Source organism: Crinia signifera, chromosome 4, assembly GCF_055691185.1.
Source record: "Crinia signifera chromosome 4, ASM5569118v1, whole genome shotgun sequence".
NCBI classification, from domain to species: domain Eukaryota; kingdom Metazoa; phylum Chordata; class Amphibia; order Anura; family Myobatrachidae; genus Crinia; species Crinia signifera.
In genome coordinates, this window is record NC_139220.1 from 248,005,810 (window position 1) to 248,033,156 (window position 27,347).

The window sequence follows — 27,347 nt, forward strand, 5'->3', positions numbered from 1 at the left end:
GTCACCATCATTCTGCAAACCCCTACTTTTGACTCTGCCAAAATTGTATAATTTTACTATAAGTGGTCAATATTTAATTTTAATTCCATTATAGGGCAGGATGTACTAATGCAAAAAAAATCCAGTAAATACCAAGTTTTCGGAGGTTATATCACATTTACGAATGTACTGAAGCCTTTGCACACTGGCTTTTTTTTCTGCTTTTCTAGCAGAGAGGAATCTAATTGGATCCCTCACAGCCACTGCAGCATTATGCACATACACTGATGGTCTCTTAGGTCATAAACCCGGAAGTCCAGGGAGAGCTGTCCTTTGCCATACTAAGTTATACTGCTAACCGTAAATACAACATTATTCCCGTTATCTTTAGATTGGCAGACTCAACCACCTAAATTATTGTGACATTTGGAGATTTTCAGATGCACTTTTTACATCCAACAGCACTTTTTACATCCAAGAATTAAAAAAATCATAACAGCAAATTACAGCATCTCATGCTGATGATTCTTTTTTTTTGGGCCATTCAACCGCTATTACATACAACACACTGGTTTGCTAATTACCACAAAAACACCAGATGGCTATTACCTACCCCCCCCCCCCCCCCCCCCCCCCCATACACACTCTATTCCCAATACATAGGCATCAAAGGGTAGTCAAATATTTCTAAATCTGTAAATTACTCAATGACTTCTACTTGAATTAATGTAAATAAAAACAAAATACATACTTCATCCTTGTTTTCATCATTTACGAGATTTGAGTCTATATCATCTTCATCCTCAGATTCATCTATAACATATAAATTGTGACAGGTTTAAATCAATATTTAGGGCTATACCTTCAAAGTCATAAGGTGAATTAACTTTTATTGATAACCTTCCTCAGGATAGAACAAAATACAACAGTACAGGTATATTTAAAGAATGAAGAGAAGCCACAGCCCATCTATGTGCACCCCCTCCCTCACTCCCTGATGTTGTCATCATCCATCGACATGTCTGATAAAGAGAATGGAGCCACAAAAAAGCCTGCACAAGACGAGACAGGCAGTGTGAGCGAGAAGCCAAAGTCAAAGGCAAAAACAAGAAATGATCCTCAATCTTTCTGAAAAAGTGCTCTCATCTGATGAGGTGCATGTGTTGGAAAAAGGACTGAGTGTCCAACCACACCGAATGACGGTTTCTCTAACAAAGTGAACATTTGCAGACATAACAGAGAACTTAAGCTTAAGGAATTGCAATGGCAAGATGTCAACACAACAGGCTGAAAATAAGTGCCCGAGTAGGCCTAAGTAAATTTGATCCTGTGTCTGCCAATGTGGCAATAAAAACCTTTAATAAACTACTGTAAGACTTTAACACTAGTTGTACAGCCCAAAGATCTCCCACTAAACATAACCCGACTCTGGGTGAGTGCAAGGCTCTGAGGGACTTGAAAACCTACAACGACATCACAATTTGCCCTGCTGACAAAGGGGGTGCAATTGTTATACAGAACAGAATTGTACAGATTCTGTACTGTTGTATTTTGTTCTAGCCTGATGAAGGTTATCATGAAACTGAACATTGTTTCACCTGATACCTGTGAAGGTCTCTCTTTAATGAAAGCCAGAGAGTGCTGCCTTCTACCTCTAAATTATATATATATATATATATATATATATATATATATATATATATATATATATATATATATACATACACAGACTTATTCCCAAAAGGGAAAACAGCACCCACCAGACTTCTGTCATTAAGTTCCTCCAGGTCAGCGTCGTTTAATAGTTCAAGTGAAAAAGCCTGCCAACGTTTCAGTCCCTGAAGACCTTTATCAAGGCAGCAAAGTAGGCAATAAGTACAGCAATGGTCAAAGTAAGGGGTAGGGAACTGGGGCCCCTTACTTTGATGCTGACCTGGATGATGTGCCGTTGATGGGTCCAATTTGATAGATTTTATGTGCAGGACGTTCAATCTCTAGGGTCCGACCCAATGCTCATGGGATAGTGCATCGTGTCAGAGGGGATGTCACATATATGTAATTTGGGACGATCTATTGGCCTGATCCATCAGGATCAGGTGAAATCGGCCCAAATTGTACTAGTGTATGGGGGCCTTCAGACACAAATGCGCAGACGATTAGTTTTGCTTCGCTGTGTCTAACATTGTCGCTGCGCCTGACTCAAAATCAGGCCCATTATGTTTTAATCTACTTGCAGAACACCATACAAAAAGAGATTTTACATAAGAGTACCAATAACACTAAGAGGAGGAGGTGGGTTACAATATAAAAGAATCACATGACAGGATCAATAAAAAATCAAGTGATTTGTGTACAGTATAAAGGCCCTTAATCAGATCTGATTGCAGTAAAAAAAATTTTTGGAAAATGGGCAAAACCATGTGCACTGCAGGGGGGGCAGATGTAACATGTGCAGAGAGAGTTACATTTGGGTGAGGTGTGTTGAAACTGAAATCAAATTTACAGTGTAAAAATAATGCAGCCAGGATTTACCCTGCACAGAAACAAAATAACTCACACCAATCTAACGCTCTCTGCGCATGTTACATCTGCCCCACCTGCAGTGCACATGGTTTTGCCCATTTTCCAAACAAATTTGTACTTCGATCAGATCTGAATAAAGGCCAATGTGTGAGATGGATCTCTACAAACCTTCTTGGGAGTAGGTTTTCCTTTCTGTTACTGGTTTGCTTGTTCCAGGCACAAGGTATGCATAAGAACTATAAATGCAGGATAGCGGCAGAGTAAACTTTGGACAGCACTTTCTCAAAACCTGGATCGCTGCACTGACTAAAGAATCCAGGTTTTTGCAATGCAGACATTCCTAGAGAGAAAGAGACAATATATTGTAGTTAAAATAAAAAAGCAATAAAACTAGTTGTGTGCAGTAGAGGAGGATGTAGAAGCAGACACCCTATTAGCCACGTTCTTTTTTCATTCAGAAAAGGGAGCTACTGTATTATCCCAATTTTAGTTTGATGGTTATTATCAGGCCATCCAATTCTAGCTTTTTTTTTTTTTCAGCCAAAAAATGTCAGTCTGGGTGATAACACATGGGATCCGGAATAAGTTTCTGGACCCATCTGTTACCTCATCAAAATGGGTCTCCTAGAGCTGGCTATCTAGGATTTCATTTTTGAAGCCCGAGGCATGCAAAGTATAATTCCAGATAAGTGCCGGTTATTGAGACTAATTAAATAGATCCTGGAGGGACCATTACCCAAGGTAATTTGACGCCAACTCTTAATGAACTACACTGCACATGGTAATGATTATCTGAGGGTTGTATAAAAACAGGAACTTCGGTCATCCATGTGATAACATTAACCTCTTTAGTGATGATGGTGGTCTCACTGTGTAGAGTGAACAACTGGAAAAGAGATCCCCACTGGTGGGCGGCTGGTCCGGATCCAATAAAGTGCAATTGTGCAAGGGTGGCAATATTAAGTGATATTGCCACCCTTAGGTGGATACAGTTGGTAACTATACCACTATTGAGAACTTCACAGGAGACTGTGTCAACTGGTGAGGTTTAAATCTTTCCCCACTTCTACATCCAAGTACGACGGTACATTTAGGACCGGATCCTAACTCATTTACTAGGAGGTGTGACAATCTAACATGTAGTTTTACATTTATTTTATTATTTTGTCTTATGTATGTTCATGTGCACCATTAAATGTATATTATATTTTTAAACTCCTCATTGGTATTAGAGCTACTTTTTTCCTCTTTTTTGCTTTTACATGTGGGATTTTTAGTTAAAATGAAAAGTTTAGAATAATCTTTCATTCTCGGCAACATACTACAGTGCGTTTAAGCAATTTTCCATAACTTTCTTTTAAATTACTTTTAACATGATATCGTAAGAATATTTAATATGTGCTATCAATCAAATCTCAGCACACTGCACCATAACAGATTGCGATCTTTGCAAGATAAGCATTCGTTGCAGAGCAGTAAAAATATCTATATTGCACAATTTAAAGAAAGCAAACAAGAAATATATGTAGTAAATCTCCAGGAAGGCCTTCTTTGTTTAATCTAAATATTTGCTTTGTAAGCCCAGTGTTATGAAGCTAGTAATGGAAACTGGAAATGGTGAAAGTGAATACAGATGACACATGGATACAAAGCCCTTGGGAGTGAAAAGGTCAATGTGTGAAAATGAAAATATTTTGAGCAGCCTACAGTAACTGTAAATTGTCCATAGCTATTCCAGTTACCTGTGCTGTGGTGTACAGTATCTCTATTCCTCTGGCTTGTAGGAAGGCTTCTCTTCCGGAACAGAGGTTAGTAATATGTTTAAGGCATTGCAGTAGACCTCTACGAATAGAGACATAATTGTTGGCAGAATCACTGCTGTGCCAGTCTTGATAGAATTGCAATAGGACACCCACGTAACCTCTGTTCACAGCTCTCCTGACATTCGATTCTAGAAAACAATACCAAAAATATTTATAGAAATGTTATGTATGATATGGTATGTTTTGAGTGATAAAGTTGAAGTCACATTTACATACAGCAGGTGCACCATACTATGGGGCAGATGTATTAAGCTTTAACAAGAGATAAATTCAAGGGTGATTAAGGAGAGATAAACATCCAGCCAATCACCTGCTAACTGCCATGTTACAGGCTGTGTTTGAAAAAAGTCAGTAAGTAGCTGATTGACTGGACGTTTAGCTCTCCTTATCACCCTTGCATTTATCTCTTGTTAAGGCTTAATACATCTTCCCCTATACATTTAAACTGGAACCCACATGAATTACACAAGTTCTGATATACATGTACAGTAATTCATGATCTGCACTTTTGCATTCGATATCGATTTCGGTGGCACAGGCTTAGCACCTAATCTGAGAGCTGGCTGGAATGAAGTGGAAGGAGGACGTCAAGCATCTGGGGGTCGTAAATTGGAGATTGGCAAACGTGTGACTGCACAGATTGCAAGTGTGGTGCAACTGCATTCCTAATCCACTTTTCTGAACTTCTTACAAAATATTGGTAAAACTGGTAGTCAACCATTCCATTCAATTAAGATTGTACTCTGGTCAGGAAAGTAAAGTGGCTGCCTTCATTTATTATATTTTTGTACCGTATGCTAATGTTGGGTTCTGTACAGCTAATGTGGGATCTCATAACAATGTGACACAGTCACACAATCTAATCATTAGTGTTGGAACCTGCACCAACCGGTTCAGGTGCAAATTCACTTGGGATTGCTTGGGCGATCCATAGTGCAGCACAGTGCAGGATGGGTCCTATGAGCTCATAGCGATTGCGGAGGGTGCCAGTGTTTCTGAAAATGGAGCATGTCACCCCCCCTCCCTTTTCAGGATTGGCCAGGCCAAGGACTGAACCGTGCGTCAGTGTATAGACCCTATTCATAAAGATCTGTCTATTAAAATCATTGCATTTAAATTATGGGCATACACATGGCACAGATTACACATAAACCTCCCCGGAATGGACAAACACACACAAATACCTTGGTGATTTATTGTGCGTGTTTAGCAGAGATTCAACCCTTCACTAATTATTTCCTAGTAAGTCATTCATTGACAGTAATATTAGTTTATTGCTTGTTTTTCAATCAGTTAATATGTCTTAGTCTATGTATGTTGCATCCAGCTATTACAGATAAGATGGATACTTAACAGAGACAAATTATTATTAAATGGAATATGACAACACTTTTCTTCTGGAAATAAGGAATTCAAATTGCTTTCCACAGTCACCAATTACTGCTCCATTAATATTTGTGGCAGTTAGAAAACAGAACATGCTCCCACCAGTTATGCATAAACTATGGTAATGATACAGCATTAATAAATTTGATATCCAAATACCAGAAAGATGATAAAAGATGAGAATGCTGAAAACAACAAAGGGAACATTTTAAAATTTGCAGGAACGTGCCGCTATAGCTCTTCCTGCTTTGTGTCTTTACCGTAGCAGAGCCGGAAAGACTAGCGCAGGCATGTATGTATGAAAACTCCTTCCTCTGACAATCCCTGGAAAACCCCCACAGCATATCAGCTGTATCTCACTGCCAGCCGGCTCACTGGGCATGAGCAAGATCTCAGACAGTAGCCATCACAACAATGGACAGAGCTGACCTTGATATGGTGAATGGGCAAAACAATTGAAAGCTTCAAGTATCAGAATGGTCATTACCCCACATCTCGTGCTATCTTACAATAGCAATTCTGATTAATAAAGGGGTGTATCAGTAACCATACAAGCTAATAGATATGATATCCACACAAGTAAGTAGCCCTAACCCCAACTTGGACATTTAACCCACCTCCTTATTCCAATTTCCATAAAGTTATTTCTTTCTGTAGGTAATTGCTAAGAAATTTAGCATCAGTTATAGTCATTGATCTTATTTATTTATTTACAGTTTCTTATATAGCGCAGCAGATTCCGTTGCGCTTTACAATTGTAAACAGAGATAAACAAACTGGGTGACAACAGACAGACTTGGAGGTAGGAGAGCCCTGCTGCAAGCTTACAATCTATAGGGACATAGCAGGGAAACACAAGGACAGGCACCAGTAATAGCATAGCAGTTCCACCAAGTTGCAGGTCCAGAAGATAAGCTATATAATACATAAGTGTCTCAGAGGGTTATGCATATGGAACTTGAATATGATAGCCTTGCCTGAAGATGTGAGTTTTCAGGGAATGCTTGAAAGTTTGGAGGCTAGTGGAGAATCTTATTGTGCGTGGAAGGGCATTCCATAGGATGGGAGCAGCCCGATGAAAGTCCTATAATAGTGAATGGGAGCTGGTGATCCATGCAGAAGAGAGACACAGATCTTGTACAGAGCAGAGTGGTCGAGATGGGAGATATTTTGTGATAAGTAAAGATATATATGCTGGTGCAGTATAGTTAATAGCTGTATATGCTAGTAGAAGGGTTTTATATTCAATACAGCAACCAAGGTAGGGACTGGCAGAGCGGATCAGCAGATGATGAGCATCTTGCTAGGAAGATCAGCCTAGCAGCAGCATTAAAAATAGATTGCAGTGGTGAGAGACTGTTCTTGGGAAGACCAGTTAGGAGACTATTGCAATGCGGGGTATAATGAGTGCATGGATTAGAGATTTACAGATGGAGCCGGCCTAGTCTTTGCAGGGGCTGGCAAAAGTATCACCAGCGTCCGGCTCCTGCCAGGGACGCGCGCGCACGAGATGCTCACGTGCCCCGTGGCAACGGAGCTCGCCCCAGGTCCTCGCCGCCTCCCCCGCCATTGCCGCCGGTCCCCCTCGCTGCCCTGACCCCCCATGAACCCTGCCCCATCTCTCTAAAGTGGAGACAGGCAGGGAGATGCTGCCCAGCCGCCGTGATACTGGCCCAGTCCCTATTGCTGGCGCTCACCAGAGGAGAGGATCTGGCGGGAGCCGGCTTTGAACTAGGCCGGCTCCATCTGTAGTAGTGTCTTGTGTGAGATAGGGTCGCATTTTGGATATGTTTTTTAGATGTATGTAACATGATTTGGAGATAGTTTGAATGTGGGGAACAAAGGACAGTTCAGAGTCGAGGATAACCCCTAGGCAATGAGCTTGTGGGGTAGGGTAGATTGTCGAGTTGTCAACAGTGATGGAGATCTTAGCATAGTAACTGTTCTTAGCTGGTGGGAATATAAGTAATACAGTTTTGGAATTTTTGAGTTTGAGTTGGCGAGAAGACATCAAAGATGAGATGGCAGAGAGACATTCAGAGACTCGGCCCAAAACCACTGGTGACAACTATGGGGTTGATAGATAGATTTGAGTATCATCCGCAAATAAATTATACTGAAATCCAAAAGAGCTGATGAGTTTGCCAAGAGAGGAGGTATAGATTGAGAAAAGCAGAGGACCTAAGACTGAGCCTTGCAGAACTCCGACTGACAGAGGTAGTAAAGAGAAGGTAGAGTCAGAGAAGCGAACACTGAAAGAGGGAACAGATACTGTAGGTAAGATGTGAACTAGGAAAGGGCTGTATCATTAAGACCTAGGGAGTGCAGTGTTTGTATGAGAAGAGTATGATCAACAGTGTCAAACGCATCAGAAAGATCTAGAAGAATAAGTAGTGAGTAATGGCCTTTAGACTTGGTAGTTACCAGATCATTTACCACTTAGTCAGTGCTGTCTCAGTGGAGTGTTGGGAACGAAAGCCTGATTGAAGCGGGTCTAATAGGGTGTGAGAGTTAAGAAAGTGTGTGAGGCGACAGTAGACAAGTCTCTCCAGTAGCATGGGAGCTGAGAGATAGAACGGCAGTTAGAGAGTTAGGGTCTGAATTATGTTTTTTTCAGAATGGGAGTAATCACTGCATGTTTGAGCAGAGAAAGAAAAGTACCAGTAGCAAGAGAGATTTTAGTTAAGGTTAGGACAAGCACAGGAGAGCTTAGGCCATGAAATCAGCCATGTTTTCCTTACACATCCATGATGTTCATATTGTCGTATGCAATGGGAGATCATCAAACTATTATGTCATTCAGACAGAAAATACACTTTCATTGTAATAATGTACATTCCAGTTTTGCTTGCGAGTATTAACACAGTGCAACATTTATCTGGATAATTGATTAGACCCAATTAAATTGACATTCACTAGGTTGATTGCAAACGGTCAACATGGCACAGGTTTATGGGTCAAAAGGTTGAGGGTGTTGATAGTGTCATTAGGTCAATATGGAATAGTTAGACAGGTGAAAAGTTCAATACAGCAAGTCACACCTCGACTCACAGCTGAATAGGTATATATGGGGGCAACTGGGCATTCACGCATACTCCAGGTGTTATGATGGTGTACCATGGATGTGTAGACAAAATTGCTGGCTATTAAGAGTTCAGTATACACAGAGATATGACTGATTTTAGACAGATATTTGAACCAGGGATATGACTGTTGCAAATGCATGATAATAGTAGTGGCCCCTACTTTCACAAGCAGAAACATAACGATGGTGCGGTAGCATATATTTAGCCAATTATGAATACAAGGCGCAGATCCAAATTTATTTCTGAGCAGGCAACATGACTTCATCTTTCTCCATCTTGTGTGCTAAGCTACATTATAAGCCTTAAGGACGATACTTAAGATCACACTTTCTCCACTACAGTGTTGAGGAAGAGGTTCTTCAGTAATTTTCATTTTTAAGACATGCCCTTCTTCTATGACCAAACCATTCTGGAGTTTATAACCGCTGAGCAAAAGTCACATGACCTGCATATTCTGAAAGGGACCAATTACCCTCCACGGCCGACAGCATGTTTCTACGTAAACCTCATATATATACACAGGTACAGTCGACTGTTGTTGATAATGAGGATTTATTTAAGGACTGGTACTTTATGAAAAAACGTGAAGTGGACTTTATGATGCATGCTTCTACCCTTGCGGACTACTATAAGGATAAGCAAATTCCGCGTGGTTTTAGGATCAAGAACTCCCCAACTATAGGCAGACAAAATATTGCCTTTTGTAAAAAATGGGTGAGTATCTTGAATAAGTGCTCAATGGACCTGTTGATCCTGGTAGTTGATGAGTCATCTAAAGAACTGACCCAGGCAAGAAATAAACTAGCCGCTTTTGAATTACAACATAAAACCACACTATTGGAGGATAAACAGATGGATTGGGCTTCTAAGCTTGATAAACAGATTGATCAGTACCGCAAGGACTTGATCCGTTTTAAAAGGGAGAAGCGACGTAAGGTACAATCTGATTACGAGATGAACAGAGTATATCATTGGCTAAGCACGTCGGGCCCACAGGGTGGGACACAAAGGCCATTTAAGCATCAAAGACAAAGATACCGGTTCACGAATTATGAAGGTACCAGCACCTCGGCGAGTGAGGCGGATATACCAACACCACATACCTCAGAGAACATCCACCCTTTAGGCGAGGCATCGCCAATAAACAACAAAAGACCCCCAAGAGGAGGGAAAGGACGAGGCGTGGTGGGCAGACCGAGAGGGAAAGGAGGTCGCAAAAGAGGCAACCAATAAAAGAACTGGTCTTTAACCTATCGGACGTGCCCCTGGACAGACATGAGGTACAAGTTTTGTCCAAGGGGTTGTCATTTGTACCAAGTGACTCAATGGACAATTTCCAGTGGAAGGTGGATTGCCACCGATTTGGACGCTCACTCCGCCTTAGAGAGTTCTTTGGGAATAAAAAGCAGACTGAGATACCCCCCTTGAATGTCCCAAGTAGTGATGTCCCACTGCAAGTTAAAAAGTTACTACCTCGCTCTACTTTTGATCCCCCCACTAGGAACCCATCCATTAAGTCTTTCGTGAGGATGATGGAAAATGCTGGGACAACTCAGATGTCTGAGCAAAGGATTTATAATAACTTATCTCGTCCTGAAAAGGATGCTTTAAAGAACTTGCAGGCCCGCAAGGACATAATTATACGAAAGGCTGACAAGGGGGGTTCAGTGGTGGTACAAGGGGTCAATAACTATGTACAGGAATGTTCTAGACAGTTGAACGATGCAGAGGTTTATGAGAGACTTACAAAGGATCCTGTGACTGATTATAAAAAAGAATTAGATGGTGTTTTGGAGGGGGCTAAAAATGATGGTATCATATCGGAAGATTTGTGTAGGGCTTTGAGTGTGGAGTATCCGCTCACACCTATGTTTTATACCTTGCCAAAGGTACACAAAAGCCTGGTAAACCCCCCAGGCAGGCCTATTATATCGGCTAGGGGGTCGCTCTTCCAGGTTGTGTCTACCTTTCTTGATGCCCATTTAAATCCATGTATACAGAACACTAGAACCTACTTGAAAGACACCAACATGCTAATTAAGAAACTTGATGACCTAGGTGAGCTGCCAGCGGACACTTTAATGTGTTGCGCTGATGTGGTGAGCCTTTATACAAGTATACCGCACAATGAAGGCATTAAGGCAGTTGGCGAGTTAATAGGTTCTAGTGTTTCTTATAAAGGTCCTCCTACCAATTTTTTCCTTCAATTGTTGACTTTGACCTTGAATAGGAATTACTTTTATTTCAATGGTGTTATGTTCCGCCAGAGGCTTGGCTGTGCGATGGGGTCGAATGTGGCCCCATCGTACGCCAATGCCTATATGAATATGATTGATCATCAACTGTTTTTTGATGCACCATATGCAAATAAGTTACTGTTATTTGTAAGATTTATTGATGACCTCTTGATTTTTTGGAGAGGTACAGAAAAAGAGCTGGTTGATATCTTCGAGGCACATAATGCAACCAATTGCCCCATCAAATTTACATTTGTAATGAGTGATAGCATTATTAATTTTCTGGATGTTAAAATACAGGTGGTGGACCAAAAAATGACTACATCAATTTTTATAAAGGAGACAGACCGGAACACCATCCTGAGGCATGAAAGCAATCATCCAATATCCTTAAGACGTGGCCTGCCTTACTCTCAGATGCTGAGGGTAAGGAGGATCACAAGTGATCCCTTACAAACAGTAAGAGACTTAGATGCAATGCAAGAAAATTTTTTGGATCGGGGCTATAAGAAAAAAGACCTAGTAAGGGCCAAAGAAAAAGTACTTAACATCCCCAGAGAACAAACTCTGGTCCAAACAAGCAAAAATAGTACAGTTGATCGGATTCCCTGGGTAACCCAGTATACTAATGACAGCACTGTAATTGCCAAGCAGGTTAAAAGGTACTGGCCAATAGTCAATACTGATAAAGACCTGGCAGGTTTGAGGAACACACGTATCATGCCGGCTTACAAAAGAGGGAGGAATCTTGGTGATCAATTAGTCAAAGTAGATGTCACAGACCTTAGAAAGACTGAAGTCCCTAAACATTTTTTGTCAAGATCGGCAGGGTGCTACCGATGCATAAGCTGCATTACGTGCAGTTCTATGTTGGTAGGGAAAAGCATCAATCACCCACACACTGGACGTCAGATCAGTATCAAATATGCATTAACCTGTACTAGTAGGTTCGTTATATATGTTCTGTCTTGTCCATGTGGATTATATTACGTGGGCAAGACAGAATGCCAGTTCAAAGAAAGAATGGCGAACCATAGGCTGGCCATCAGACAGGCCCTGAATACGGGGACAAGTGACCAGCCAATGGCCAGACACTGTGCCCAACATGGACACAGTGTGGCCAGCATTAGGTCAAAAATAATTGACCATGTTCCTGTAACTATCAGAGGAGGCAATAGAAGTAAGCGCCTCCTACAAGTAGAGACAAGGTGGATTTTTCGCCTAGACACTTTGGCCCCAAAAGGGCTTAATGAGCAGTTGGGGTTGCATCATTTCTTATAGGAATTCCTTTGATAAATTAATTGATGCTGATTCTGGCACATGAAGTTAGGTAATTAACAGTATTAGGGGAACAATTTGCGGATAGCATGGGAGTAGGTTATAAGTTTATATTACAGTCATATTTGTATAATTAAATTAATTATGGTATTATAGGAAGTGTAGCCGCAGCTTTGCTATTTGTACTTTAAATGTATTTGTTAATATGTGTTTATTTTCTATATTTCTAATTTTGATTATTTTTTTATATCTTGCACAGATTGTTTACATTGTTTCTATGGTAACCGCCTGCCCGGAAGTAATGTCAGCCGCATCAGAGGTCCGACGGCGTGCGCGGGCGCAGGATGATGACACAGACCGGGTCCATGTGACGGCGCCTGGTGTGACGTCATCGGCGCTTCCAAGCGGCCGAACGGAAGGGAGATGACGGCGGATTGACTATACGGTGCAGGTGAGTATGCCTCTTTCTTAATTATGTTTGCTGGGGGTGGGACCTCACTAGGGTATATTACTCTGTATGATTTGTGAGCACATTTGTTCCCTGAGGACGGGCAAAGCAGCCCGAAACATGTCGGAATAAACCTGACTTTTTTCACCTGAAAAAACTCCCCGAGTGACGCCTTATTGCCTAATCGTTTGTCTATATATATATATATATATATATATATATATATATATATATATATATATATAGGTTGCTTGTAGGGAACGCACACCATTCCTTAATCAAATCTGAGTGCCAGGTCAGAGATAAATATAATAATGTAAACAAATGCAGAAAACCAAAGTCCAAAGCACCTGAACAGACCAGCACATCCAATACTTCAAATGATGAAATAAGAAGGGTTTTTAATGAAGGGTTATGATACTCATCACATAGGCGGACAGCAGCTATCTTTTATCCACATATCCAAAGTGGTAGCAGCACAGAATTGTCCCATCCATGAGCAGCTCCCTGACGGGCCGTTTCAGCGATCCAACGCCTTTTTCAAAGGGTAACCACTGAATGTGAGCTTACCAAACCCTTATAACACAGTGGAATGTACCACTACTTACCTGGCATAAGGTAATCGCCCCGCACTCTCCCGCCATGCTCCCGCCATGTCAGCGCCGTATCACACAGCCGCGCCATTGTCCCTCGTTCCGGAACCAAAAAACCGGAAGTGGAACCAAAGACGCTGGCCGCAGATCCGGGGAGCTGCATTAGCGGGCGTACAGGCAGGAAACGTGCCGGACGCCTCCCTGTTGCCATGGCAGCGCGGAACTCACATACTAATTCAAAACAGTAAACCAGTGAAAAAACGCTAACAACCTTATATAAACAGTGTGTACATATTTGCAAAAAATGTCCTATCGGTCAGATGATAAACATCACAACCAATGCAGAGTAAGACATACAAATAAAGATCGTAATTTGCATAAACATATAACTATGTAAATGAGGGGGGGCCTGGGGGTGGCTGGTCTGAGAATTCAGTAATAAGAGAATATTATAATTAATTGCCTCGCACCACCATTAAATATGGTGTGCAAGATGCTTTTTTTTATATATGAAGAGCATAATTCACATGCACTATAAGCCGACCCACGAGCCTCACATCATATTAAAATAAACAAGAAAAAGCATGAAAAACAATACAGAAAAATATACAAGCACATCTAAGAAATAGCAAGCTAAAGAGATATATCAAAAAGGTCTATGGTCAAATATTGACCACATGTGTCCGACCAGGGACACCCCACTTAGCCATGCTAAATGAAAATGGACATATTAATCTCCTCATTTAATCCCTGCGGAGCCAATGATTGAAGATTGTAAATCCACTGGCTTTCACGCTGGAGTAGGCGTTTGTGTCTGTCCCCCCCTCTTCTCAATGGGGGTATATGGTCGATAGGCATAAATTTAAATTCATTGATCTTATGACCGCAATAGGCAAAATGCCTGGCAACTGGCGGGGTGGTATTATCCACCTTAAGTAGTGCTTTCTTGACAGATGAGCGGTGGGCTGCTATTCTCTCTTTAAGAGAGCGGACTGTTTTGCCCACATATATCTTATGGCATGGACAGGTCACCATATACACCACGAATTTGGTGTCACAGTCCATACGGTGCCTTATTTCAAATTTCTGGCCCGTCTGTGCATGCTGCCAGCTGCTGCCCGTGATGATGTGTCCACAATTAACACAGCCTGAGCATCTGAACGAGCCCTTTCTCGTACTCAACCATGTGCTTGGTCTGTCTACTCTCGGGCTAATGTCTGAGTAGATTATGCGTTGTCTGATGCTCTGGCTCCTCTTATAACAAAACATTGGAGGTAGTTTGCACATTCCACCTATCAGAGGATCCGTCTGTAGGATATGCCAGTGCTTCATCATCACTGCTTTCGAAAGTGCAAAGCAGAGGTGTCGAGCACTTAACCGTGACGAACTTTTGAGCATGACCGAACAGAATAGGCCTAAGGAGGAGAGGATGATGTTCTCAAATACCTATTCCATTATGTCTGGCAAACTCAAAGCAGTGATGATGAAGCACTGGCATATCCTACAGACGGATCCTCTGATAGGTGGAATGTGCAAACTACCTCCAATGTTTTGTTATAAGAGGAGCCAGAGCATCAGACAACGCATAATCTACTCAGACATTAGCCCGAGAGTAGACAGACCAAGCACATGGTTGAGTACGAGAAAGGGCTCGTTCAGATGCTCAGGCTGTGTTAATTGTGGACACATCATCACGGGCAGCAGCTGGCAGCATGCACAGACGGGCCAGAAATTTGAAATAAGGCACCGTATGGACTGTGACACCAAATTCGTGGTGTATATGGTGACCTGTCCATGCCATAAGATATATGTGGGCAAAACAGTCCGCTCTCTTAAAGAGAGAATAGCAGCCCACCGCTCATCTGTCAAGAAAGCACTACTTAAGGTGGATAATACCACCCCGCCAGTTGCCAGGCATTTTGCCTATTGCGGTCATAAGATCAATGAATTTAAATTTATGCCTATCGACCATATACCCCCATTGAGAAGAGGGGGGGACAGACACAAACGCCTACTCCAGCGTGAAAGCCAGTGGATTTACAATCTTCAATCATTGGCTCCGCAGGGATTAAATGAGGAGATTAATATGTCCATTTTCATTTAGCATGGCTAAGTGGGGTGTCCCTGGTCGGATACATGTGGTCAATATTTGACCATAGACCTTTTTGATATATCTCTTTAGCTTGCTATTTCTTAGATGTGCTTGTATATTTTTCTGTATTGTTTTTCATGCTTTTTCTTGTTTATTTTAATATGATGTGAGGCTTGTGGGTCGGCTTATAGTGCATGTGAATTATGCTCTTCATATATAAAAAAAGCATCTTGCACACCATATTTAATGGTGGTGCGAGGCAATTAATTATAATATTCTCTTATTACTGAATTCTCAGACCAGCCACCCCCAGGCCCCCCCTCATTTACATAGTTATATGTTTATGCAAATTACGATCTTTATTTGTATGTCTTACTCTGCATTGGTTGTGATGTTTATCATCTGACCGATAGGACATTTTTTGCAAATATGTACACACTGTTTATATAAGGTTGTTAGCGTTTTTTCACTGGTTTACTGTTTTGAATTAGTATGTGAGTTCCGCGCTGCCATGGCAACAGGGAGGCGTCCGGCACGTTTCCTGCCTGTACGCCCGCTAATGCAGCTCCCCGGATCTGCGGCCAGCGTCTTTGGTTCCACTTCCGGTTTTTTGGTTCCGGAACGAGGGACAATGGCGCGGCTGTGTGATACGGCGCTGACATGGCGGGAGCATGGCGGGAGAGTGCGGGGCGATTACCTTATGCCAGGTAAGTAGTGGTACATTCCACTGTGTTATAAGGGTTTGGTTTCCTACATTTTGACTGTCTGTAAATACCCTGTTTTGTTGTTTCACTGTCTGCAATTGTAAAGCGCAACGGAATATGCTGCGCTATATAAGAAACTGTTAATAAATAATAATAAATAAATAATAAATAAGCTCACATTCAGTGGTTACCCTTTGAAAAAGGCGTTGGATCGCCGAAACGGCCCGTCAGGGAGCTGCTCATGGATGGGACAATTCTGTGCTGCTACCACTTTGGATATGTGGATAAAAGATAGCTGCTGTCCGCCTATGTGATGAGTATCATAACCCTTCATTAAAAACCCTTCTTATTTCATCATTTGAAGTATTGGATGTGCTGGTCTGTTCAGGTGCTTTGGACTTTGGTTTTCTGCATTTGTTTACATTATTATATATATATATATATATATATATATATATATATATATATATATATATATATATATATAGAAGACAGGGGCGGGCACTCCTCGCTTACAGGGTAACAGTGGCCGGGGTGCAACGCATGAGGAAATTTGTAGACAGCGGGAGGCTGCGGCACTCTCACGGGCTTTGTTCAGAAAAGAAGCTCACACAGACAAGCAGGTGGCCACCTGCTTGTCTGTGTGAGCTTCTTTTCTGAACAAAGCCCGTGAGAGTGCCGCAGCCTCCTGCTGTCTATATATATATATATATATATATATATATATATATATATATATATATATATATATATATATATATATATATAAATTCCTACATTCTAATTAAATGAGTTACAAAATCATTAATTTTTCTGTCTCCATTTGGTTAAAGAACATTTAACTTAAAATATTTTAACCAGCAGGACTGTATTGCACTGACTAGCATAATTCCCACTTCCAGTAATGAGTGGTCTACATGCAGAAAAAGAAGTGTATATACAGTTGTGCTCATAAGTTTACATACCCTAGCAGAATTTGTGATTTTCTGGCCATTTGTCAGCGAATATGAATGATAACTCACAAACTTTTCTTTCACTCATGGTTAGTGGCTGGGAGAAGCCATTTATTGTCAAACAACTGTGTTTACTCTTTTTAAATCATAATGACAACAGAAACTAGGTAGGATATAATAAGTATAGGTTGCGCTCATGGAAGCTGCTTTTGCTGGATAAGTACAGTTTTAAAGGATAAAATAAAAGCTCTTGGGTGTGTTAAGTTTAATGTGTAGGTGAAAAGGTGCTTTGCCGCTCAAAAGAAAAAAGTGAAAGTAAAAACAATGTTCACAGCCCTTTTATGGTGGGTGGGGTTGCTGGTCCGTGCTGCGGTGGTGATAGGTGGCACTATTTGCAGAGACCTGGTAGCCCTATCTGTCCCTAAGCTTACCTAGGTCTTCTGGCCTTCTATCTTCCTCCACGCCGTGTTCCGGACCTCCGCGAGTGTGCCGTGCTTGGCCGGAAGTTCTGGTTTGGTGACTTCCGGTATCGGCGGCGGTGTGTGGACTTGCTTCTCCCCAGGCTACCAACGCGTTTCGAGAGACAGGCTCTCTTTGTCAATGACAACAGAAACTACCCAAATGACCCCGATCAAAAGTTTACATATACTGGAGATTTTGGCCTGATAACATGCACACAAGTTGACACAAATGGGTTTAAATGGCTACTAAAGGTAACCATCCACTAACCATGAGTTAAAGAAAAGTTTGTGAGTTATCATTCATATTCTCTGACAAATGGCCAGAAAATCACAAATTCTGCTAGGGTATGTAAACTTATGAGCACAACTGTGTATACACTTCTTTTTCTGCATGTAGACCACTAATTAAAGGAAGTGGGAATTATGCTAGACAATGCAACACAGTCCTGCTGGATAAAATATGTTAAGCTTAAATGTTCTTTAACCAAATGGAGACAGAAAAATTAATGATTTTGTAACTCATTTATTTAGAACGTAGACTTTTTTTTATTTAAAAGAGACTAGATTATTCTCTTTTTGTCTTTTGCATCAGAAAATGTTATATTTTATAAAATATGTAAGCTTTCTTTTCACTCTGAAAACACTTTCTGGACAATTTGTGGTGTTACTATAAAGTCACAGAAATCGCTGGTTGAAAAAGTGACAATTTGAGGTCATTTCATTTAAAATGTATGAAACCTATTTGTAATTCCTGAGTTATTGCGGCAGCTCCCAATCTTATCACTTATTGTTGTTACTTATTTATAAGTTGACAGCATATGCTGACATGTGGCACTGAGTATGTAGGAGAAATGATATATGCATCTACCCATATTTTCCTGTTAAAATATCCCAAAATAAATTATTGAATGCACAAAAACTAGCTGTAATCACACAACCACACTGGCTTTATGAAATCTAAGATTTGTAAGTTTAAACAAGATGGTAAATTATCAAAATGCGCAACCAGAAAAAACAACCTACTGTAGCAATCAATACAGTGGTTTTCCAAAAATACAGAAATAAGGCACAATAAGAAATTATATAATGCCATAGCTGGGGGGAGACTTTTTATACAAGTCCCCCCAGCCAAAGCATTAACCCTACCGACCAGTCAGCCTGGCCAGGGGTCCTTTTGGGAGTGGGGACCCCCAACAAAGGGGTCCCCCCCCTCCAGGACTTACCTGGCCAGGATGAAGCCTGGTGTTGTCCCCGGTACCCCTGGGCTGTGGGTACCGGGCTGATAAAGTGTAAAAAAAAATTGAAGAAACCATTGGGTTTTGCTGTGGAAATAAGAGTCCCAGCAAGCCTGGAACGCATACTGGGACTTGGAGAACCACAAGTCCCAGCATGTGGCCCATTAATGGGCTTGCTGGGGCTCTTAGTTCCACAACAAAACCAATAGTTAAATGAAAGCACACTGACACATAATAAAAATAAAACTTTAATACACACAGAGCCCATACATACTGATACTTACCTATAATGAGCAAGTAGGTAGCCCTAGTTACGGTGTCCTGGTCCTGGTCTGGTGTCCTGGTCCGGCGTCCGGGCCTGGCGTCCGAAGAAATCCATAGGGGACCTGTGGAAGCAAATTATACTTACAAATCTCCTCCGGCTAAGATCACGTCCTCTTTTCTTTTAAATGGTGATTCCTATTCGTATTTTCCGATGGCGTATACATTCGTATTTGTAAATACAAATACGAATGTGCCATAAATACAAATATGCATATTTTTGGCATAGTAAATGCCCAAAATACGAATATTCCTAAAAAAATTGTATTTTACTATGAAAATTCCCCCACAGTATGCTCAACATGTTCACAATGTGAAGCCCAATACACACTAGACTATATAGTTTATAAACAATATTGTCAATGATTTCCTGCTGAACTCCCAGCAAACGATATAGTGCATACACACTAAACGATATCGTTAATGTTATCATTCAGTGACATCATCTGATCCCCCGCTGAACATGCAGTCATTGACGATATACAGTAGACAAGATTGATCTGCATGTACAGATGGAGGTTGATGGAGAGCGCACATATTGAGTGTACACACTAAGCGATATAACAAACAATAATCACTCAGAAGGACCAAAAGAAGTGATATCATTTGAGATATCACTTAGTGCAGGGATAGCCAACTCCAGTCCCCGAGAGCTACCAACAGTTAATGTTTTCCAGGTCTCCTCACAGAATCACAAGTGAAGTAATTAGCTCCACCTGTGGATCATTTATAATGTGTCAGTCAGTAATGAGTGCACCTGTGCCCCAGCTAGGTGATCTAGGAATCGTGAACTGTTGGTAGCTTTTGAGGACTGGAGTTGGCTACCACTGACTTTGTGTGTATGATGTTAATTTATTATGGTATTTCTAATTTTCTTATTTTTTTTGTATTGTCCAATGGCCATTTTCATTATTGGACTTGCACCATAGCTCAATAATATGTACTTTCTCTTATTGGCCCTTATTCTGGTTGGTGCGGCCGGAGCCGCACACGGTGCTCCGGCCGCACAAACCAATCCCCGCCCACGAGACGGATCGCCACGGCCGTCCGTACACGGACGGCTGGCGATCCGCATAAAAATGGTGGAGGCGTACGCCTCCACCATGGTGGGAGCTGCCCCCTGCATTCGATGGTCGTCGACCATCGAAGGCAGGTCCGCACGCCCCAGCAGCTCCCGCAAGCTGAGACCACACGGACAATCGTCCGTGTGCTAGCTTGCATGGGGGCTGAGAGCTGACATCCGGCGACGTCAGCTTTCCGCCCCCATGAGTTGCGTCATACCCTCATTACCATGCATACGCCCCGCGTTTGCATGGGAACGCCCATGAAACGCGGGGCGTACACATAGGGAAATGAGGGTATGAAGCCCCTCACGCCCCTATACGCCCCCTTTGCGGCGGACGAAATCCGTCTGCGGCGAAGGGGGCTGCACATGCGCAGATTGACCTCTGCGCATGTGCAGAATAAAAACATCGGCGGTACGGCCGCACGCGGGCCGTACCGTCCGATTTAGAATAAGGGCCATTATTAGTTCTTATTATTTATTTAGATTCAGCAACTGTACTATAAAAAAAATTCTAATCCTCACTGTTAACATAACATTCAAAGCTTTCCACAGCTTTCAATCTACCCTTGTTATGTATATCGTATACCTGTTCTAAATATAATCATAAGTTAGGTGGATAAAAGTTATTTTTTTTCATATATATCAGTGCATTGAGACTACAACCTGTATTCTTCAGTGGCCGGAGTCTTTATAGTCACATTTAGTCATTTATTTTCCGCTTGCCACCATTCTCCTCCTCACAATAATACACTGCTCCAACTGAATTCAGCTACGACATCGATAACATAATCACATGACTGGAAACACCACTGCCTTCCACAAGAACAGAGAAATAATGTTTGTAAGAACTCTGGGCTACTACAATAATCCAATAGTATCATTGGCAAAAGTGTATGCTATTGATATCCATCCAAAGACCCACAAAGAAGCAGTTCAGCTGAAGACTGATAACAATTTGTTATGATGTGTTGACAATTATAATGGTGGCAGTCATAATCTAGACCCCTCAACATCAACATGAAATCAATGTCAGCAGACATGTCGACATGTGCTTTGTCCACTTGGAACTTGCCACTAGTTGCCTTAGTGTCTTGCTACCCTAAACTTTACACAAACACTACACGCTAAGATGTGTAATTCTGACATTATGACTACATATATAGGAAAATAATCTGCTATTAAACAATTTGATAACATTGTTATTTTGAAAGTACATAACATGAAGAAAACCAAGCACATAGTCAATGTGAGAAACATAGGAGACTAAAGACAGAACAACCAAATCCTTGGCTGTATTTCTCAACTGATCTTTTTTCTTTGATAAGTGAGGGTCAAAAGAACTGTGATGAGTTTTCGTGAGATTGTCTGTCATAAATGTCCCTGGTGGTCTTCCAGGACAGGAGTAATAACCTTCTTATGGCCTCTTCGTGTTGAATGCAAAGTAGTTCATGAATGAATCATTGTCTTCTCTGGGATACATGTGAAGCCTTGTATGTATAAGGTTATTCCAAACCACAGTACTTTAAGAATAGACTCTTAACAAATAAAAATATGTATTATGGTATACTACCAACCACTGAGTACAGTATGGTTTGATCTGAGAAAGTACAGCCATACAAAAGTTATTTTCAGTGATGTGGACGCATCACAAAAATAAAAACCCAGACATTAAGGTATAAAATACTAATAGATAGATATAACAACAACTAGCAATATTATTGTTATCAGTCTCATATGCACAAGAGAGAATAGTGCTTTGACACTATTATTGTAAAGTCACATTTCATTTAAAATGTAATTAGACACAAATACAAATTGAATTATGTTACAACTAGCTGACCCACCCGGCGTTGCCCGGGAAAACCTTGGGGTTTTTTCATTCTCAAAATTGCTGTAAAATTTCATCTTATGCTGTGCCAAAGACCTAAAATTATAATTTGTTAAAGCTTCCACCATAATGTTAGAATGTGTTTGCATTGATACTCAATGACAGCAATGAAATCAGGTGTGGTGGTGTTGTTTGAAACACACCGCTCCTGACATAGCTTGTGAGGCCGGTTTCACACACTCCGGCTCCTGCCGGACGGTGAAATCCCGCACGGCCAGGGAGCCGTGCCACACACATTAGTTGTGAATGGACACTATTGTGTCCATTCACACGGGATAGCCACGGCCCGGCCGCACGGCTGCAGCCGGATCCCTCCACTGGAAGGGACGGCTGCCGGGCTGTGGCCATCCCCTCCATGATAAAGTACTGTGTGCGGCACGGCTCCCTGGCCGTGCGGGATTTCACCATCCGGCAGGAGCCGGAGTGTGTGAAACCGGCCTTAGTGCTGATGAATTTCATTCCTGAGATTTAGCACCTATGACATACCCTCCAACTTCTGAGGATCAGAATTCGGTACAAAATCAGAACGGGGTGTGGCCACAGGGAAGGAGGTGTGGCCACACCTCCATTTCTATACTTTCAATAGTACAGTTTCTATGGTATGTATTTACAGGCGCTAAGGGCCTTATTTTAGTTCACTCTTAGAGGCAAATTCCTTCTCAAATGCACAAATCCATGTGCACTGCAGGTGGGGCAGATAGAATTAGATTACTGAGGGAGACCCTAGGCTCCAGGAGTAGAGACTTACGGGATTTTAAAGGGGTCCCTAAAAGACCCTAAAAGACCACCTGAACTCCAATTGGACCGGCATATTAGGGGGGCCCAGGTCCAGCAGGTCATCCCTTGCACCTTCTTAAAGGTTCCATGCAGTCTTTGAGTCCTGTGCGAGTGTGCGCTGCAGACTCAGAGAGGGATCCGGAAGCAGCTCTGGAAGTGGGGCGGGGCATACTGACACCCCCCCGCCTCGGCCGCAATATTCAGCATCAGTGATAGCTCTGCCGCTGTGACAGCCAATGGAAGCTGTACAGTGGAGCCGCACTCAGAGGCCCTGTCCGCCCAGTGGTTGACAGCTGCACAGCTTCAGCAGGAGATGTCTGGATACAATGCCGGGACCAGTGAGTGCATTGTGTGTATGGGGCAGTCGGTGCAGTCAGTGAGTGACAGTAAGTAACTTCTATGTGTAACAGTGTGTGCATGCTGTGTGTGCGTGACAGTGTGTGTGTGTGACAGTGTATGCATGCTGTGTGTGTGTGTGTCTGACAGTGTGCGTGCTGTGTGTGTGACAGTGGGCTAGTGCACATTGTGTAACGTAGTGTGTGTCTGTCCTGGCACTGGTGGGGGATCCTTTCTATATTTTGCTATGGAGCCCAGAAAGGACTAGTTACGCCCCTGCCTCTATGGTGACACTGTAGTGAAAATTTCCCATCAGTTGGGGACCCAAACACCAATTAAGCCCACAATATCCACACCCCCACCTATAGATTTGTTTCACAACCCACCCCCATCCAAACAATTATCAATTTGAATCAGAATTTATTTTTTTACTCCTACTTTCATTTCTTGATTTTATTTCTATGTACACCTATATTTTTTTCACGATTTATTCAGTAAATTGTACACTTTGACGTGATAAATCTTCATCTCAGTCTTATTCTTCAACCTCTTACACTCATAACATTCAAACAAATACAGGCACCACTCATGCCCATCGACCAAACATTATCTATGAACCAAAAGGGTCTGGGACACCCTTAAGGCAGAGCATCACCTAACATCCAACTGACTAACAGGGTGAGCGCAGTGTACCCACTTTGTATTTATAAACGGGTGCATTGGCCAGGATAAAGATTTCTCAGTGGTGCCGGCCGGGGAGCGCAGTGACAGCCTGGAGGACTGGAGAGATGGATATGGGGGAAAAGAAAGAAAAAACGGTACGTTCGGTACCATTTTTATTTGCCAGTACAGACTGTTAAAATGCCGCAAATTTTGGTACAGTTTGATGGTATGCTATGATGCATTTATTTTTTTATGTGTTCTGTGTATTTGTGTGTGTTTGTATTGTATGTGGATGTGTATGTTGTGATGTGTGTATCTGTCCAATGTATAAGTGTGTGAGGTGCGCTACGTATATACAGTATGTGTAGTGTGCAGTAGCGCACACAGGGGGGGTTTCCGAGTACCCAGAAACCCCCCCCAGGAGTCTAAGGGCCCTAGGCTGAAAGCTGAGGGTCGCCTCTTTCCATGAGTACAAGAATTTTTAAAATCGGACCTTGGGAACCGGAGATATCTGACTTCAAAGCAGTGGTCCCCAACCAAGCCTGTTAATTGCTCTTCCCAGTCAGATATTTCAGGTTCTGTCTGACTTAGAGTTTTTCTGAGGGTATATTCCAAAAGCTGTGACTCTCCCCTCTTGATGGACACTAGAAGCTTGTCTCTACTTTTCCCAGAACCAGAGATATCAGCCTTCCAGCAGCTGGTTACTGCTCCAGCTCCAAACACCTGGTATGTAGTTTTGTATACTCGTTGGCAGATTGCTCTGCCTCCTGAACTCTGATCCCCTAGTCCCCAATACCACTTGGTAGGTGGGATTCTTTACTTTTTAATTCCATTAAAATCTAAGAAATCTATTTTCGGGAACTGGAGATATCTGCAGTCAAGCAAGTTGTCCTCCCACCAGAAAATTATGAATAATAAGCCCACTCCATTATACACCCCTCCTCTGCATATTAAACATCCTCTACACCCTGGAAGTTATGTATCAGGGCCCCTTAATTCAGCCCAATGCCCCCTTCTCCCACCTCATCTCCCACCATCTGTGCAGTAAAGGGGTAATTAGTGGAAATTACTGATGCAGGCCCTACATGCTGAGCGGTTGATATAATACCCCCTACCACCCGCATGACATCAAAGCTTCTGCTCATAGCACCCCCCATTCCTAGACGATCGGTAAGGGCTTCAATACATTGCTATGCCCAGGGGTCTACACTGCTGTTGATGCCCCTGTATGTATATATATATATATATATATATATATATATATATGTGTGTGTGTGTGTGTGTGTGTGTATAAATGTATATATATATATATATATATATATATTTTTTTTTTTTATTATTATTATTATTATTATTTATATAAATTTGGTCTATCTATAATACTTTAACTGACCCGGCATATACTGGGTCACCTAAGTGTCCATCTCCGTGCTTTGCTCCGCCCCTCTGGAAACCCCCTTCTGAAAATCCTGCGTTTGCCCCTGGTGTGTTGTGTGTATCAGTGCAATGTTTAAGTGTGTGTGTGTGTGTTGTGAGTTTGTGTATCTGTGCAATGTTTAAATGTGTGTGTTTAGTGCGTGTTTTACTGTTTTTGGGTGTGTGTAGTGAATGTGGATGTGTGTTGTACTGTTAGAGGTGTGTGTTAAGTGTATCTGTCTAATGTGTAAGTGCGTAAGGTGTGCTACGTATATATGTGTGTATAGTGTGCTGTGTGCATCTGTGCAATGAATAAGTGTGTGTGTTCACTGTGTTGTACTGTTTTTGGGTGTGTGTTGTAGTGAATGTGGGTGTGTTGTACTGTCAGTGGTGTGTTATGTGTGTGTGTTGTGTGTATTTGTCCAATGTGTATGTGTGTGAGGAACACTACGTATATATGCGTGTGTAGTGTGCTGTGCATATCCTGGCAATATTTAAGTGTGTGTGTTTTGTGTGTTTCAGTATCTGTGAAATTTTTAAGTGTGTGTGCGCTGTGTGTTTGCATTTTTTGTACTGTTTTGGGGTTTGTGTTGTACTGCATGTGGTGTGTTATGTGTGTGTTCTGTTGTGTGTAATGTCCAATGTGTAAGTGTGTGAGGTGCGCTACGTATATATGTATGTGTTGTGTGCTATGTGTGCGTATGTGGTGTACTATGTGTGTGTACAATGTGAACGTGTGTGTGATGTGTGGTATATGTATATCCTCAATTATTTCTAATTGTTTAAAGCCTTCAACATAATGTTAGAATGTGTAATTCATACTTAATGACAGTAATGAAGTCATGTGTGGAGTTGTTCCTTCATCATCTGTTTCCCAGATTGTCGATCTTTTTTCCAGGTGATTAATCAAGGCAAATGAAACCTTGGTGTTTTTTAAATTTGTATACAAAACTTTCCCAAAAAACGGCTTTGAGGTGCACACCATCGGGTCCAGAGGTACCTTGTTGCTGAATTTGGTGGCTCTGAGTGCCACGGTGTGTCTGCAATGCGACACACACACACACACACACACTCTTCATTTTATTATATAGATAATTAAAATATTTTCCATTTATAGTAAGCTCCAATATGGCGCGGGAGGGACTCTCTCTTTTGTGAGCATCTTTCACACCTGCGCCATTTGCCGGAGCACCAAACAGTGGGGCAGATGTATTAAGCCATAACAAGAGATAAATGCAAGGGTGATAAGGAGAGATAAACGTCCAGCCAATCACCTGCTAACTGCCATGTTACAGCCTGTGTTTGAAAAAAGGCAGTAAGGAGCTGATTGGCTGGAAGTTTATCTCTCCTTATCACCCTTTCATTTATCTCTTGTTAAGGCTTAATACATCTGCCCCACTGCCCTGTGTCTGCTGAATATCCACAGCGAGCTTGGCTATATCTGTATGACTTCTAACAAGAGCATATCAATATGTATCCACCACATCTCTTATATATTTAGCCACATCTGTCAATCATCCCCTGTGTGTATAACGCTGGGCACCTGCCGTCATTAGCCGGAGCACCAAACAGTGCCGTGTGTCTGCTGAATATCCACAGCGAGCTTGGCTACATCTGTATGACTACTAACAAGAGCATATCAATATGTATCCACTACATCTCTTATATATTTAGCCACATCTGTCAATCATCCCCTGTTTGTATAACGGTGGATGGAGTTGTGTATAACACTGGGTGGAGTTACATTGGTGATTGACAGCCCCCCCCGGCCAGCATTATACACACAAAGTTACCACTTCCCACCTAGCGTTATACACACAATCTGGCTACATGGCCACCCTCTCACTGCCATTACCTACCGCGACCACCCCCATCGGTTACCACCCATCCAGACGGTTGGGTGCCCTGGAATGTCTGGGAAATTCTCTCCGGGCCCTGGTGTTGCCTACATAAAAGTCGGATGCACTACATGCATCCATACCCTGGCCACCCACTTCATTCAGTCTGTGACTGAATTGAAACTCTGGTGCAGGGCACGCTGGGAGGAGGGAGGAGGAAGGAGGGGGAGCCTGTCATGTGCCC

The 27,347-nt window shown here is 42.0% G+C and overlaps 1 protein-coding gene across 1 annotated transcript in view; it reads right to left on the minus strand.

Annotated features, from left to right (window-relative positions):
* Positions 1–27,347, minus strand: part of AGBL1 (AGBL carboxypeptidase 1) — a 535,096-nt gene that overhangs the window by 451,612 nt on the left and 56,137 nt on the right. Inside the window, exons 6-8 of the mRNA XM_083184211.1 lie at positions 4,245–4,453; positions 2,671–2,842; positions 731–792 (exon numbers count right to left, since the gene is read on the minus strand). Coding sequence (XP_083040337.1) covers positions 731–792; positions 2,671–2,842; positions 4,245–4,453 — 443 coding nt within the window. The remainder of the gene's footprint in view (positions 1–730; positions 793–2,670; positions 2,843–4,244; positions 4,454–27,347) is intronic.